Raw genomic sequence first — 17,048 nt, forward strand, 5'->3', positions numbered from 1 at the left:
GGCACCCTGACCTCAGTGGAAAAAGGACATTCAGTCTTCTGTGTGTAGCTTCTGGAGCTGAACCAAACAGCGTTTCCTTCCTTCCTACTCTCAAATTCTCTGTACTCATTTATGAATGCAAGTCTTTGGAAGAGACAGGAAATCCACAAAAACTCACAAAAGTAATAGACAATTTATTTTTAAGCTAGGCGGCACAAACCTGGGATGGTGACTGGTTGAAACAAAACTGAAAAACAACAAAAAAAGAAAGAATGAGGCAGACTGGACTAGGTTGAACATTACTGAACTGTAAGTAGGGAGCTTATTTTTATCCACCGCCATAGTGAGTAATACTGTGAGATTATTTGCAGGAGCAGATATTATGAAAAGACAACCTGATACCACAAGTTCTGTCTCAAAAAAAAAACAAATCTGATCATTAATTTGACTTGGTTTTCTTGCCCCCAGATATGTGATCTGTAAAAGATGTTGTAATAGAAAGTCGTACAACTCCACAAAGGGTACTTAACTGTTCAAGAAGCATTTTAAGACGGTTGCAGCTGGTGAGGTATATATTTAAATGACCAGAAAAATGTCCTAATTAAACTGGGTTTATCTAAAAATGAAACAAAAAGAAAACTACAAATATTGACAAGCTTAGGGGCAAAATAATTGCTAATTTTTTTTAGGTAAAAATTTTAACAAATAAGCGCACAGTAACTCTGTGCTATGGATTCCATTTTAGTTTTATTTATTTTTTTTAAATCTTAATTTATATAAAATCTTCTCTTAATATTTTACAACTTAAATTCCATTTTAGGAGGCAACTGTATTTGTTTTAGACAAATTATACTAAACCTAAATAGCTGTTTACATTCAGTACAGACATATTTCCAGACACCAACCCTTTTAATAACATAACATGTATTTAGACACAATATGCTAAGACAATTCATTTAAAATATGGGGAATGTTAATCTTAGACAGCCCAACAGGTTTCTTCATTTTTCAGAAAAGAGATAAAGCCCACATAGAATATTGTATCCAATTTCAGTCCACAATTGACTGATTCTGATTTAAGAGGACATAAGAACAGCATATTTTGCAGTCTTCCAACCCTGCATGGTTAATAATTATTCAGACGAAATCTTACAATTAAGATCAGAGGCAATATCACTCCACATGTGTGAGATAACTGTGTTTAGTAAGGTTTCTTTCCATACATACAAATTATTTTTAAATTCGATACCTCTCCCTTATTCCTCTCCCTATGTTTTTAAACACCTCATTGATTCTGAGAATTGATAACTTCCAATAGTCTTCATTTTGTAACAGGGTCCACTTTGAAACGGGTTGCAACAGCGTTTGGTAGTGTTTACACAAGATCTGTTTACTGATGGGAATTTTGAGTTTCTGACCCGACAGCTCCTGGTCAAGGAATTTATTACGTTTAATAAACTGCTCAACGTGATGTGTGGATAATTTTTCAGATGACTATGTAGATGGCAAGTCTGTCAGAAATGGACATGAAATAGCTGAAAAAATAAAATAATCTTATCTTGAATTTGAAGAAAACAAAGAAGATTATAGATTTAAAAGGAAACAGTCTTAGGTCAAACCATATGTCTATCAGGAGAGAAGAAGTGGAGGAATACAAATAACTCAGTGTTCACACGAACAGACTTAACTGGAGACTCAACAGGGAAGTCATCAACAAGAGCAAACTGTATTTCATGAGGAAGTTTAGATCTCTCAGTGTTTGCAGAATCTACATATGTTCTGTACGTGTGTTGGCAAAAGATGTAATATCTGTAATATCTGATGTAATATATGTTGTTTTAACAGCATCAGAGTAAGGGATTTAAAAAGACTCAACAACCTGATACTGAAGGTTCTGTTCTGGAGACGACTTTTAGCGATCCGAAGATCTTGGCGCAAAAAAAGAATCAATAAAATTATTGTCAACTCTGAGAACTCTCTTCAAGAGATTGTTATAAAAAAAGTGTCTTCAGTAAAAGACTTCTTTTCTACCGCTGTAATACAGACTGCTACAGGAGATCCTTCCTGTCCACAGCCAACAGCATCAACAACAACATAATGAAACTTGGATAATATGAAGTTACATTTAATTTTCCACTGGGATCAAAAACGTACATAAATATTTTTTATTATTATTCAACCACGTAATATTTTGAAAAAATTATAACGATGAAGAAAAATGTCATATTAAAGCTGTTCTGTCCCATTCCAGTCAGTCAGTCGCCTTAGTTGTCCCACCGAGGGGTCTCACCAACAGAAAAAATAAATAAATAAAAGGCTTTAAAATATTGCACACCTTACTCTGTGCCCAGTTAATGTTATGTGAACTATTTCAATTATTCAAATTATGCCTTTTACAAATAAATGGTCCTTTACGGCAGATAAGTGTGAGGTACATCACTCCAGGACGCTTTTACTAGCATTAGCAGCAGCAGAGCGTGACATAATCAGTGAACAAGAAAACAACAAACACCGAGTCTACATTACTGAATGTAAACTATCTACCATTATAAATGTCCATTTTTAACATTCGCAGACTGGGTAAAGAACCGGTTTGAACTGAATTTAAAGTGATTTCAAAGGTAGTCCTCCACGCAAACGAAGGCCAGTGATACGTTTGGAAAAACACTGCCGCTGCTAGCCAGAGCATCGGGGCCACGCCACTGACCACAAAGTCCGTACGGTTTAGCTAACCTGTTACGTTAAATTTGGTAGAAAATAAACATTAATAACATCATAATTACCTTTGAGATGGGAGGAAATTCGTGACAAAGTCCTTTGGAGGATATATTTAGTACTTCGTGCTTCTTATAGACGCTGTGTTACTACCCTCCCGATTCGCCTATTCAGTTTGACTATTCCCAATGCCTGTCCAGACAGCGGGCTGCTGGTATTTCTGGAAAACAGCGGAGCACCGGAATGATTGACGTCCTCACCAGCCAATCAGCTTTGAGGCAAATGTTTTTCTGCCCTTCTCTTCTACACCGCGCACTCCTAGGGACAAGAGGACCACGTCAGGATGAAAGAACGGGGGCTTTCACAGGGTGGACTAGAAGGGATTTTAACTTGATCAGTCACCAGTCAATTTTATTTGTATAGCAGATTTCAGGAACAAAGATCTTCACATTATTAAAACACAAAAATACAAAGTTATAAGACACTTTACAGTCCACAATTGTCAACAAAGATTACATTTTGATGAGTGCAGTCATCAAAATCATCAATACACATCAAATATGTTAGTCAATGTTTTATATATTATGGTTAAAAAGCAACTCTAAGCAGGTGGTTTTTAGTAAGGATTTAAAGGAACTCAGTGTTTCAGCTGTTTCACAGTTTTCTGGAAGTTTGTTCTAGATTTTTGGTGCATGGAAGCTGAATACTGCTTTTCCATGTTTGGTTCCGGTTCTGTGGACGCAGAGCAGACCAGACCAGAACCAGAACCAGAACCAGAAGATCTGAATGGTCTGGAAGTCTGAAACAACAACAACAACAGATCTTTAATGTATTGTGGTGAAAAGGCTTTCAGTGATTTATGTAACAATAATATTAAAACAAGAATAACAATTCAGGGGGTTAACTAGACACTACAACTATCAAATTACAGGCAATATTTTTTTTTCAACAGAGACCTGTTTGTGAATAAAAAGGTCTAATGCTGAAGTTACAAAAATTTGTCTCAAGAGCTCTTTCACTATTTCTGTTGTTTCTATCTAATCTCCATAACCCTAACTCTAATTTATTCCAGCAGCTCCTGATCTAAAAACCTGTATGCTATGAAAAAAGATTTTATCAGGGTTTGTCAGGGCTGGAAATGGTGCTTTGCTGGTCAAAATATGTACGTTGTTCAATCTTATGATGCCTTACCAGCAATTGTGAAATTGCTTTAGGAAAGATAAAACAATGGGTGGGCAACAACATTTGTGTCTAAGTGCCTCACCCCACAGATGGAGAGAGAGATTGAAATGCATTAATTGAATACAAAATTTATGTTTGCAGATTTGGAATACAACTACCAGACACAACTCAAATTTGTAGCGGAAAGACAAACAGAAAGCCCAAAGACAAGCCAAAGCCTTGACCTTATTGATCAGAACAGTTCACACAAAGTTCATGGAACTGAGCTCGCAGGTTTCCATTTGCCCAATTGCTTCTTGGAAATGATGTTGAAAGTTTTTTCACATAAATAATTAGGGTTTAATATACTTACAAACTTGGAATCTTAATCTATTTTTCTAAACAGCATTGTATAAATGGATTCTACTTTTCAACAAAAAAAACACTGCATGACATGAAGTCGTAAATGACTTGAGTTTGAGTTAAACAGTTGAACTAGAAAAAAAAACAACTAGCCATTAGTGCAATTATGTTGTGGGCTTATAAAAAAGATATGTTGACGGAGTAACTGTTATAACTAGCTTTTCTTTTCCAAGAATATCTAGTAAGCAATTTCTCAGTCCTTTATCATATTTGGTCCACGTTTTAAAAGCCATTGCATTAGCCATTTTCAGGCAAACACAACAGTAGTAAAATAAAACTTTTCTTCTGAATCGTTTGAACTTCATCTGCGTCAATAGGTGGCAGCACCTGATGCTTGGAGACTGTCATAAAGAAGAAGAAGAGGAAGTGGGCGCTGACAGAGCAACAGCGCCACTTTTGAGCTCTTCATTAACCGTTATAAACAAACCGTAGAAATGGTAAAGAAACCAGCCTAAACACAACGCTAGAGTTATGTCTTTTCGATAGTCTCCAGACATATAAATAAGGTATATTTCATTTTTTTACAAGTACTTCATATGACTTACAAATGCATGAAATTCAGGAGTTTTATGGACTTGTCAACAGTAGGGATGGTTGCTAGGAGCTCAGTTTAGCTAACCGATGGCAGAATTGAAGCTTTCTTTACAGACTTTTAAAGATATAGATTTTTTTTAACGTGACTAAAGGAAACGTTGACGATTATCTTCAAGTTAAACTCTCTGTCTATTTATCTTGAGTTAATTTAAGTGAAGACTTTTAATTCTGAATTTGTCTTTAAAAGGTTAGCATTTTGGTGCCAGTTCATATGTTAATACCCATTATGGCAGTTTTCTTTCGGCAAATACCAACCATTTTCTTACGTTTACTGAGTGACGCAATTTAAAGAGTCTATTACTCCCCTTCAAAACTCAAAGGTTAATTTAAATGTTAACTGCAATGCCTCAAAAGCTTTGCAATTAACACAACTGCTTTAATTCCCTTCTCTAACTTTACAAACTCATAACCTAAAAGGAATTGAATAACTTACTTTTCCATGTTGAACGATGCACTAAGATTGAAGCTAGAAACAGAAATTACTGACAACAATTTCAAACTCACACACAGAAACTTGTAGTACATGCAAAAGATCAGTTAAAAAAACACTGCAGCTAATATAAAAATAAATCAACTGAAGCCTAAATATATTTCCTTACAATCATTTGATACTAGAACCCAATAGTGGAAATTGTTAAAGGTTCGGTTTGGTACTTACTCTTATTTTCATTCACAGATCTTTGTCAATTTCATTTCAATCTAAAATATAAAATCAGCAGGCAAGACTTTTTTATTTTAAAATATTGCCTAACATAAAACTAGGACAGTAGAGCACATGACCCCAGTTCTAAAGTTCTTACATTGGCTCCATATAATTCAGAGAATAGACTTTCAAATACTTTTGTATTGTATTACATTTTTATTACATATAGCACTTAGAATGGCCTTGTTGTTGAAAGATGCGACAAATAAACTTGATGATGAATAATTATAAAATATCACATTAAAATTGTAAACAATAAGCAGGGGACACTGTCTGTCTTGTCCTACACTGTTCTGTACACCTGTGTATTCAGATCGTTTTACTATTAACCTATAGTTTATTGAGAGTAATCAATGTTGCATAGAAAATGTCCTAGAATGCACCTCGTTGCACATATATTTGAATAAAAACACAACCAGACCCATTGAGATCATGAAGTCACCTATACTTTTTGGTTTTATTTGTAAATTATTTTTATTTATTTTGTTGTGTCTTTTCCCTGATTTTATATGTTTATTGTTGTTTTTCTGACTTTTTAGAATGACAGGAACATTTTTCCTGCATATTGGTACAATGAGTGTTAAATGAATCATAAGTTGGTTGGAATCGAGGTAGAAAGTGTTTGCTACTCTATGAAGTCATGGCTGTTCACACATATGGTCTTTTCCAGACTAGAATAAAAAAAATCTCATGTCTTTTTAAACCTTTATTTATTTTGTTTTCTAGGTCAAAGATGGTTCAAAACAGTGCTCAGATTCGACGGCAGGGTCCTCATGACTTCTTGGCCTACTATGAGTTTTCATGTGCGAAGCAGGACTCAGTTCCTCTCTGTGCTGTAAAGATAAACTTAGATAAAGGAATGCTGGACTTTAACGGAGACAAGCTGAAATTAGTGGACTGGCCGCCTATTTTCAGCTCTATATCCATCAACAAGCACCTGCATCATATTGCAATAAGCAGCACATTTCAGGCTGGTCTAGCTTTTGCAGATTCAGGTAAGAAATGCCAATGAAAAGTGCACTGGGCACATTCATCCAGGCTTTAAAGCAATTACCGTTGTACATTAAATGTTTTGCTTTTTCACTTCAATCACTAATCATTTCAGATTTAAGTTACGGTAAGTATGGCAGCAGGAGGAAGATCCCGCCCATTCGCTTCAAGGACATGACATTTAAACTGTGTAAGGCTGTGAGAGAGTGTCTCACTATCTCTCCCTGCCTCAAGACTCTGCATCTTCACGGACTTCCATTGAGAGAGAGGGACCTTATCACTTTAACAAAGGTAAACACAGCCTGCAACAGCAATTTAATCGTCTTTTAATTAACTTACTGATATTGGTATTGGTACATATTGGTGATATTGTTGTTGATGCACATTTGTTTGCATCAACAACAAGAACACGATTTTGCCTCCATTGGCTCTGATCAGTGGTCGGCAACTTTTCTGCTTTTGCTTCAATTAATTAAAAGCGTCAAAACTACAAATGATTACAATTTTTTTTTAAGTTCACTAATGCGCCAACCAGAAACATGGTTTAGTTAACTTCATAGTGTTAGATAATCTTCCAAATTATTACCTTTGACAGAGATCCTGCAGCAGATTTCTGTCCCCAGAACAAACTGTAAAGAAAACCAAAAACCTTTATCTGCTTGAAAAAAACATTTAGAAAAAAGCTAAAAAGCTGTTTCATGTAAGAGTAGAAATATTAAACTAAATGTTTAAGTTTAATTAAGTTTTTCTTGTCTGTGGTTCCAGGGTTTGGCACAAAGCTCTTCTGTGGAAAACCTTTCTCTGGCTAACTGTCCCATCTCTGATGAAGGCTTAGAAAGTATGTGCTGTGTATTCTTACCTGTAGCACAAAGACCCTTTTTCTTTCAATTTATTCTATACATGAAAATGTTGTATCTTGTTTCAGTCATTTGCCAAAGTGTGAAATATTCTACAAGCATTAGATCGGTGGATTTTACTGGATGCAATCTAACCTGGATAGGAGCGGAGCATATGGCCAATATCATCAAGGTGTAAAATCTGACTTCTAGTTGCTATAATTGTAGTAAATTAGCATTTTAGCTAAGATAAATGTAGCCACATATTATTGTAGATCCAGAATCTATGTGAGAAATATTTGCCCTGAAAAAAGGACATTGCATTTGTTTTAGCACCAGGCGATGCAGAGACACAGCGCAGCGTGGGCAGAGTCTCTGAGGTACCGACTTCCTCAGTTTGATGTAATGAGTGGCCTCCGTCGCATCACTTTAAATGGAAACTCTTTGATTGGGGATCGTGGTGCTGCTGCTCTTGCACACGAGCTGACTGAGGACCTGTGGGTTAAAGGTTAGATGGGATATGTAGATTACAGAAGTAGAAGAAGAAAAACACAGTACTTGGAAGTTTTTTGAGTTCCTGTTTATTGGATTTTGCTGAAAGGTTTTTGGTTTTTGTCCCTTGAACAGCTGTGGATCTACAGAAGTGTGGTCTGTCCAATGAAGGAGCTCGTCGTTTGTTAGAAGCTCTGAAAACAAATTCCTCTCTGTGTGTGTTGGATATCCGCAATAACCCTTTAGTTGGTAAGACTGTCCATAATTACAAGTCCTGCAAAAATCTTCATATCCATCGTCCCCTTAAATGTTTGTCACGTTAAAACCTTCAATGTAATTTATTTAGATTTTATTTAAAAGAATGTACTAAGAAATATATCGTAGAAGAAAAATGCCTTTGTATTTAGCCGACAGGGTTTGAGTAGAAATCAGCGTTTCAAGCTTTTAAAGATTTCACAACACATTGTTTTGCCCTTCATCTGTAGATGCAGAATTACTGTTCTGATATAGAAACAACTGAGCATGCTCCCAACTTTTTTTTCTTTTACAGACAAAGTTTTAATTAAAACTGTGATTGAGAAAGTACTCATGATTGCTAAGGGACAATCATCAGAGGTAACGCATTGTGGTATTAGCATTCACGGTGTTTTAAAGTATGAATTACATTTTTTAAGTTGATCATTTATTTTTTTCCTGTTGAACTGTAGTACTGCTGGATAAAACCAACTAGCACAGAGTCACATAAAGCGTCTGGGCCGAAAAGAGGAACCATTCCCGTTACAGTAAGACGAAGATCAACATATAGGAAAGGTATATGTGTACACATATGTACAAAAATGTGGTTGTGTTCACCGAGGAATAATACATACTTGTGAGAACAGGCAAACACCAGCATGATGTCTTGTACTTTAAATGGTTGAAGTTACCAATTCATAGAGGCCTGATTTTAGCTTTTATTTCTCTTATTTCTCTCTTCAATAAGAGAAATAGTTCTGTTTTGTGTTACCCACACAGACTGTTTCATTATTCTTTAAGGCTTTCTGAACTGAGTTCAATTTCTTCTTGGTTAGTTTTATTTCCCCTGTTGGCAAGTGTAAAATTACACTTGAAGATGATTTTCTGCTTCATGACCTTCCCTATATGTAATTACCAGCTTCTTGGTTCAGCTGATGAAGTTAATTGGTAATGACCTCTAGGGTATTTTGAGTGTTTCACACTTACAATCCACAAAATACTTTTATGAGGGATTTGTGCTTTTTAATGCATTTGGTGACATAAATAAAGCATTAAGCCCTTGTTTAAGTTTCTGATGTGTTTCTTTGGCTCCTACAACTTCTCTTAAAGGAACCTCTGTAGGTCAGAGTTCAGCTGTTGCTCAACCCAAGAAGCTATCTTCTCGCTCCAATTTGATTCCATGGCGTACGGCTGCACGAGCTGGACGCCAAAGGTGCGGCTGTGTGAGGAAATCTGTCTTTTTTTTTTTTTTTTTTTTTTGGTTGCAAGGTTTTTGGTTTTAGTTCTAGTGAAAATTTTGAACAGCAGAATTAATCTTACAGTATGTATTGAGGATTAAATGGATACGTTAATTTGTCTTTGATGCTTTTCTTTCAGAGGTCTTCCTCCTGGCGTTAGCGTCATAAACCAGAGCTTCGAGGTGAGGTTTCCCTTTGATTGTGGACAGTTAAAAAAAATTGGTCAAACCCTTTTGACCAATGTTAAGGATTAAATCTGATCTGTTGATCCACTGCAAATCATGCTTTATGTTTGCTCCTGCAGGGTGCAGCTGCGGTCGAAGTCACTGTGGAGTCCAACTCAGAGGACGAGGACAGTGAAAATGAAGAAGTGGTGGAAGTGGGACAGACATCATCTTCTCCTGGAGCCACGGACAGAATAACTGGACAACAGTATGATCGCATTCAGGTCAGCAACCATAACTGTTTAGAGAAATAAAAGAATCTGGGGCTTTGTTGTTTTATTCCACATGATTTTGTAACCTATTTGTCTTACTGAGAGTCTCTGCAGGTTGAATGTTTTTATATGTTTGCCCTGCAGATGGAGCTAAAGGAGTGCCGTCAGAGTTTGGCTGCGGAGCGCAGGGCTCGACTAAGAGCAGAGTCCAAGCTCCATGAGGTGGTTAGATGTTTAAATCAAGACTTCAGTTACTTCTGTTTTGACTTTATTTTCAATAATGTTTTGGTTTAAAAATGCTTCACAATCTTTCTAATGCAGAATTTTCTTGCATTACTTTACCGGTTTTTCTCAAAGATCCAAGCATCTTTTATTTCTTCTCAGTGCGAGTTGGAGAATGGCTATCTTCGTGATGCCAACCGTTCGCTGTCTGAAGCTCTAGGAGCTCCTGGCTCTGGATCAGCACTTCGGACTTTCAGCTCTCTTGAAGACGAGACAGTCCTGGAGAGCATCGAGAACTCATTCAATAAGTTCCACGCCTTCCTGGATCTCCTCAAGGATGCAGGGTGGGATTTTCTTTGAACTACACCAGATTATGCAGGAGTTGTAAAACAAAATTCAAAAGTCTTTATTTGTGGAACACCTTTCATGCACAGCAAAACAAACAATGTTAACGCACAAGCAGAAGAAGGTTAGTATAAAAATACAGATGTGTGCAGTTACCAGAAGTGATGATTGTTTGAAGGAGTTGTGATGATAAGGAAACCCTAGAGATAACAGATTCTAAAATCCTGACTAGTGTGAAAAACTAGACAGATTGAAAGGACTAATAAAAAAGAAGGTTTAGTTAAAAGATCTGCATTTGATTCAATTTGTTTAAAAGTCAGTCCATCATGAAGAGCAAAATTAATGTACAATATATAATTATTTACGTTCATCATTAAGCCAAGCTGAAAGATTAGTGCAACAACAGATAGGATTGACCTCAAAGAAGGTTTTATTATCTTCACTTTACTTTTACAAACATCTGTGGTCTCTGTTGTGTCTGGTAAGCTATCAGGGTGATCCAGTTTAATGGCCATAATATAAAACACACTGAGTTATGTTTCTTACTATGAGCAATTATCAAAGTATCACGAATACAATAAAATCACGCACAAAGTTGTGGGATTTTAACCATTAATGGCTTTGAAAATCAAAAAAAAAACTTTAAAGTCAGTTCTAACCCACAGGTGTCCAGTGGAGTGGTCTCTGAGATTATTAGCTTTGTTTTACAGAGAAGAGAAAGCAAAATATTGCAGTATGTTTGTTCTCCTGGTTATAAAAGCATCTGTTGAAATCTTCAGTATCTACAGATCTCTTTTCTTATGTTTAGCCTTGGTCAGCTGGCATCAATGGCCGGGATCAACACCTCCGATTTTCAGCCTCTTGGAAAACCTCAGCTGTCCTCCACTGTGGGACCACAGCAGGAACGTGCCGCCTCAACAACCGCAGGCCAGTTTAGGGATGTTCAAGCAGAGTCTCATAACGCTTTTTTGGTGAGGATCTGGGAACAGAATGTTTTCATCTGCAGCAATAGCTACAGGGTGGTGCTTGTCTTAAAACTGTTGCATGTAATTTTAAAATGAGTCACATTCCTTTTATATTAGAAACAAGTGAAAAGCACTACAAGAACCTTCGTGTTATTTAATTACCGTGCTGTAATTATGTTTGCGACATGTTAAAATTATGTACAATGTTCTGTTAAAAAGCGTTTTATATACTGTATGCAACCTGGAGTCTTTTTATTTATGGACTTAAATTCCCCAAACTATTTAGGTTCACCATTCCTCCAACTGTGTGTGTTTTCACACCATGCAATCCAAAACTGGGCTGATTCTGAGAGTGTGCCTCCCACTGCAGGAGTGCTGCTGCTCCAGAGTCCAGTTTGAAATCATAACCAGAAAACCAGACAACAAAATGTCAGTATCAGCTTTGTACATTAAAATATAATGCAAGTTATCAAATGATGCTGTCGCCCTTTACTGCCTATTTGTAAACAGGTATGTAAGGAAGCTCAGCCAACTGCAGAGTTGGCTAAATCTGCAGCAGGGTGAACGCCCATCTGCTGCTACTGAGCACGTCTATGAGAAGACAGAGCAGACAAACAAAAAACACAGAAGTTTCCGTGTCAAAGAAAAAGCATGGAGTTCATAAACACACAGAGAGAACAGGAAGTTATTGGAAGCAGTAGCTCAGCTGATTGCCTCATCCAGGAAATGGAAATACTTTCATAAAGTAGAAAAAAATAAAACAAAGTTAATGGCAGCAAAAGCATAAGTTGACTAAATCATAATATAAATGGGTTCTAATTAGAATGTATGTAACTGAATTCAAACCTGTTTATATTTTTGGAAGCATTTCATCTTATTTCTGTTTATAAATTGGATCTGTTGCTGCTGTGAAGTTCCTTCGGATGAATGTTGTTGTGAACTGGCCCAGTTGAAATAATCTGGACCGATCTGAATTCTTACATGGTGCGGTTTTGTTACCATGGCGATATCTTCATTAGGTTTAAACTTTCATTGCTTGTTTTATTTCAGGCAGGTGGAGTGACACCCTTTCCTCCTGGTTCAACAGCCTTCTTTCCCACTTTTCGCCCTCCTTCCTTGCATAAAGACCGATTAGTGGATGTGACCTTTAATCACACTGGATTAGACGCAGCAGCCCCGTCAGCCCCGTCGCTGCCTGGAGAGGAGGAGCCGCATCAATATTTTCGGCCTGATACGCAGCCCGACTTCGGCTCTGAGCACAGCCAGAAGTCCTTTGACCATTTTGCGTTTGGTAAAACCTTCCAGTCTCAACCAAGCAGGCAGGGGATGGAAACCAGCTCCAACAGAAGCAGTAGTTACCACGGAAACGACTTAAGCAACAACTCCATGTACAGTGGAGAGTCTCAGAACAACAGCACCCATGGAGGCTTCCCTGAGAGTGTCAGCGAGATTATGAGTGACAAGGGAGAGTCTCTGGGGTCAGTGAGCAGTGGGAATAGGAGGCTGGTGTTTGGTCGGCCGGGGTCAGAGGGATCGGAGAGAGGAGCTTACTCTCTGAATCAAATCAGATCTCTTGGAGGTCAGTCAGTAGATAAGTTCTTTTGATGTTACATGAAAATGTAATAATCCCACTTTGTCAAACTTTTCTATAATTTTGTACTGAATGAAACAGTAGTATGGAAACTGGTGGCCTTTTCAATTTTTTGTAAGACAATATCAGGAGTGTTGCTTTTTTTAAGAGACTGAAGTGAACCAGAGAAGCAATGGCTCTTGCTTTTTAGTGTACGACAGGAAATATTTAGCAAAGTAAGAGTAGATCCCTGGGCTTCCGAATCAACACTACCTCAGTATAGTGTTCATATCTTTACTGTTCCAGTGATCTAATAAAATTGCCTTATTTTCTCTGTTGGCCTAATTATTTTCTCTTCTTGGAATTAAATAATTTAGTTGCACCTGTTTATAATATCTGTTTGGTCATTGTGATATGGATCTTGTGTTTTAAATTGTAATAAACATTTTTGGTTTAAATATTTGGTTTTTGTGTTTTTGAAGTTATTCTGAAACACAAAAACCTGTTTTGTTAATACTGTTCTAGAAGAAGTTGTCCTTCTATGTGACCAATACTGCGAGTCGTATGGAAACCAAACATTAAAATATTGATGCTGCTAGTTTCTTCCATATAATAGATTGCTAAGCTTGTGTTTGAATATTACGTTTTGTGTCTGTATCATGAGGACACAGACCACCATGGCTCCTTAAAACGCTAATAAAGGTCTAAATTTCCTTGTTAAATATCTGGCATTTCAGAGAAAAAGTGCAATGACCACAGCACAGATGTTGTCGGGTAGAGTCGAACGCAGTGTTCTTTTGGACCAAGCATGATTCATTACTGTGATCGCACAACACAAGTAGAGTCCAAGAAAATAATTCCAGCCCAAGAAACAAAGAGCACGAACGGCTCTGCTAACCAGCTTTTCCCTGCAACTTCTGTTGTAATTCTGCAAAGTTTGAAAATTATGTATCACTTCATGTTGGTTTAATGAATAAAATCACAGCAAAATAAAGTTTTTCTTGTAATGTGACAAAACATGGGAATATTTAAAGGAAATGAATAATAAATTACACCCACAACAAAGCTTTTGATGAGAGTTCACAAAAGTTTTTTTTCTCTTTTACAAATAAAAAGCTATTGTTTGTATTACATTTGCAAATATACAATATAGGTTTTTTTCAAATCACAGACATAATATGCGGCCAACACTGCTAATTTTATTAGCTGACCTTTAATTAGGAACTGCATAAATTCTTGGTTGTTTTTCGCAACATAGCCAACTTAGTGCTCATAATCTGAAAGCATATTGTGGTGCAGAGTTGAATCTTGTTCTGAGGCTCTTTCATTTTAAAGGTTAAAACTGGTTGTTCTATAAGTTTCTTAGCTGTGAGCTAAAATCAGTTGTTCACACATGAGTATAAATCAATTATGAGGAAAATGCGAAATTTAGGTTTCTATCATTCACCTTCCCTGACTCGTCTTTATATTTTGATAATTAAAGCTACATCTTCCATATATACACTTCAGAATATTAGATGTATTCTGCATGATTGCAAGACCGTGGTTTAAATCTTGTTCTGATCCCAGATTATGTGTCTCACAAACAAAGTTTGTCGTATTGGGTTTCAGATGAAAACGTAAAAAAATTATATATATGAAAAAAAAACCCTATTATAAACTCTGAAAACTAAACATTAAGGACACAAGTACTGGCATTATTTTGTTAATCCAGTTTTGCTTGAAGGTGAGAGTTTATTGAGTTTAATATTATTAAAATGCAAAAGTGCACTGCAAGACTTTTATTATGTGTAATAAAAAAAACATGCCAGTGCTTCAGCTTTTGAACAGTTTGCTGAATGGATGACAGTTCCACTATCAATGTACTGAGGCCACTTTGATAAAGCCAATTATCAAAGCTCGTCCGCTTCTTATGATTTTATAGAAGGTTCTACAACACTGGCTCATTGTTACTATCAGTGTAACTGTCTACTTTGCACTTTCAGTCTCTACATCGACGGGACTACAACACAAGTTACAGTAGGAAAACAATTAAATAATCATATTTTATAGTGTCTACCTTAATTGCCCCCACAAATGGAAACTCTCTATGCAGCTGTAAGCAGCAATAACACAACTAAGATGGAAAGGAAATTTCCACCAAAAACAACAGTAAGAACAAGTCAGATGCGTTTCAACATATAACGTCACACTAAATATTTAAACAAACCTTTGTCGCTACTAAACTTTGTTTAGGGACCAGGAATGATATCTATCAAGGTCAGCATGTTGCAGTTAATCTGCAGTGGGGTTTTTCCATGCAAAGAAAGAGTAAATGAGCAATAGAGAACTGGATCAAAAATCAAACTCTTGGAATATTTTCATTTGAATCTCAGAGACCTCAAATAAAAACAAAACTACAATCATGAAAACAAGGATTTTCCTAATGACTGTTCAGGTCAAATAATGAAAAGGCTGTTTTAGATTTACCAAGCCACTTTCTGTTTGCAGCTTATAGAGGCAGATTCATTGCATATTTATAATCTCTAGGAGGTCCACAGGTCAGGGGAGGGAAGTGAGGCAGAGCCTCACCTGTCAAAACAGAAAAATATTATAAAATCATTTTTATTGCTATTTTCTACGGAAGAAGATTAGGGCCACCGAAAAAAAGGAAAAAGAATTCTGACTTTAAAGTCAGAATTCTGAGAAGTCAGAATTCAGAAGTCAGAATTCTGAATTCTCAGAATTCTGAATTCTCAGAATTCAGAGAATTCAGAATTCTTCTTATTATTTTTTTTCGGTGGCCCTAATCCTCTTCCGTAATTTTCACCCTGTGGTTTGTACTGTAAAGTATTTATTTTTTATTTAGCTTAACCAATTCTGATTATTTTTTCTTCAAGATTGCAGAATTTTCGTATTATCCCATTCACATGTTCGGAAGCATGTGAATGCTGAGCCTTACCTAGGATTGCGCAACCTCTGGCTAGCTGCATTTCTATGAGAGCATGTTCTTCCTGTCTGTACGTCGCCAATAAAATGGTTAATAAACATTTAATGTTTGAACTGATTTTCCATAATTTAGCTTATGTATATAATGTACAGTGTTTTTGTCACCAACTGTGTGTGTAACGTGTTTCGTGTGCTGAGGAGCGATCAGAAACGACAGAACAGATTCGAGGTGAGGCAAGCAGTTCTCTTGCCTCATGGCAGGGGGCGCTCTTGATCCCAGACATTGTGACTCCACAACTGCAGAGTAAGAGACAGTAACAGTGAGCTAGCTATACAGTAAAGTGCAGCGATATATTTATAGCGTTCTCCTCTTACCACAGCGGTCACTTATTAATAATCGCACAATAAACATCAAGCCTGAAACCATACTACTGCAAAAGATTGAATGTTCTGCTCTTTGTGTGGGAAATATTTCAGTATTTTTATTAGGGGCGTTGTTGTCAGTTGCTATGGGAACGAGTCTGCGTGTAGCCAGAGAGGGAGAAAGACGTGGTTTTGAGTTGTACTTCAACGGTTTTTCCTTTGCTGTGAAGCATAGCACGACATTAATAATATCTAAATTTCTAACTTTTATTGAGTTAACAGAATTATTCTACCGTGGCAGCGTGGCTATGGAGTGTTGTCCACTCGCGCGAAATTTTCTTTTGTAAACAATAACATATACTATATTTGTATATCTGATTATGATTAAGTCAGTGCCTCTGTAACATAGTTAATGTTGTATAGAATCCCACTTGTCATTACTTCCAAGTTTAGGTTCATGTGTAACGGGTGACTGTGACTGTTAAAAAGAACAGGTCTGTCCTGCATCAGAAGTGCAACGTCATTCAGTAAAACTGTTGGAACTTGACACTGTGCTGAGCCACTGGCAATGACTAGCAGTTTTCCTTGATCCTGTTCTTTGTCCATAAAGTACGAAGTAGATAATTGATGCATAAAAAGTTTGTTCATTGTTGAGAACATTATAGCTGCTAGGATTATGTCGAGGAAAAAAAGTGGATTAATCTCCAGAATTAAGAGGAGATTAATAATAGTCTTTATAATCAGTACTTATTTGTATGGTGGTTTGGAAAATCTCTTTTTATGTCTCTGGACTTCCAAAACACACAAGCTGGATTTTAAACTTTATTGGAAAAAATTAAATACCATCACAACAG

General features: G+C 36.6%; 2 protein-coding genes across 4 annotated transcripts in view; one reads left to right on the top strand and one right to left on the bottom strand.

The window, feature by feature from the left end:
• Positions 1 to 5,324, bottom strand: part of lifra (LIF receptor subunit alpha a) — a 25,773-nt gene extending 20,449 nt beyond the window's left edge. The window contains exon 1 of one of the 2 annotated variants that reach the window (XM_044110203.1): positions 5,306 to 5,324. The gene's annotated coding sequence lies outside the window, so the exon portion shown is untranslated. Of the gene's footprint in view, positions 1 to 2,762; positions 2,937 to 5,305 lie in introns of those variants that run through there. The other variant, XM_044110193.1, reaches the window with a different exon arrangement.
• cep78 (centrosomal protein 78) lies at positions 4,653 to 13,235 on the top strand. 2 transcript variants are annotated; one of them, XM_044110216.1, is made up of 16 exons: positions 4,653 to 4,784; positions 6,302 to 6,570; positions 6,681 to 6,856; positions 7,331 to 7,403; positions 7,491 to 7,594; positions 7,735 to 7,909; positions 8,029 to 8,142; positions 8,444 to 8,508; positions 8,601 to 8,703; positions 9,238 to 9,340; positions 9,505 to 9,547; positions 9,670 to 9,813; positions 9,946 to 10,023; positions 10,186 to 10,367; positions 11,177 to 11,339; positions 12,384 to 13,235. In XM_044110216.1, exons 2-16 carry the CDS (start codon positions 6,309 to 6,311, stop codon positions 12,936 to 12,938), a joined length of 2,340 nt encoding a protein of 779 aa, XP_043966151.1. In that variant the 5' UTR covers positions 4,653 to 4,784; positions 6,302 to 6,308; the 3' UTR covers positions 12,939 to 13,235. The 2 variants fall into 2 exon arrangements, with proteins under 2 accessions (XP_043966151.1, XP_043966161.1); XM_044110226.1 differs by lacking the exon at positions 4,653 to 4,784 and having other exon boundaries at positions 6,506 to 6,570; positions 6,681 to 6,692; positions 6,800 to 6,856.
• Positions 13,236 to 17,048: the final 3,813 nt, after the last annotated feature.

The sequence above is a fragment of the Gambusia affinis genome, linkage group LG03 (assembly GCF_019740435.1).
Source record: "Gambusia affinis linkage group LG03, SWU_Gaff_1.0, whole genome shotgun sequence".
Lineage (NCBI taxonomy): Eukaryota > Metazoa > Chordata > Actinopteri > Cyprinodontiformes > Poeciliidae > Gambusia > Gambusia affinis.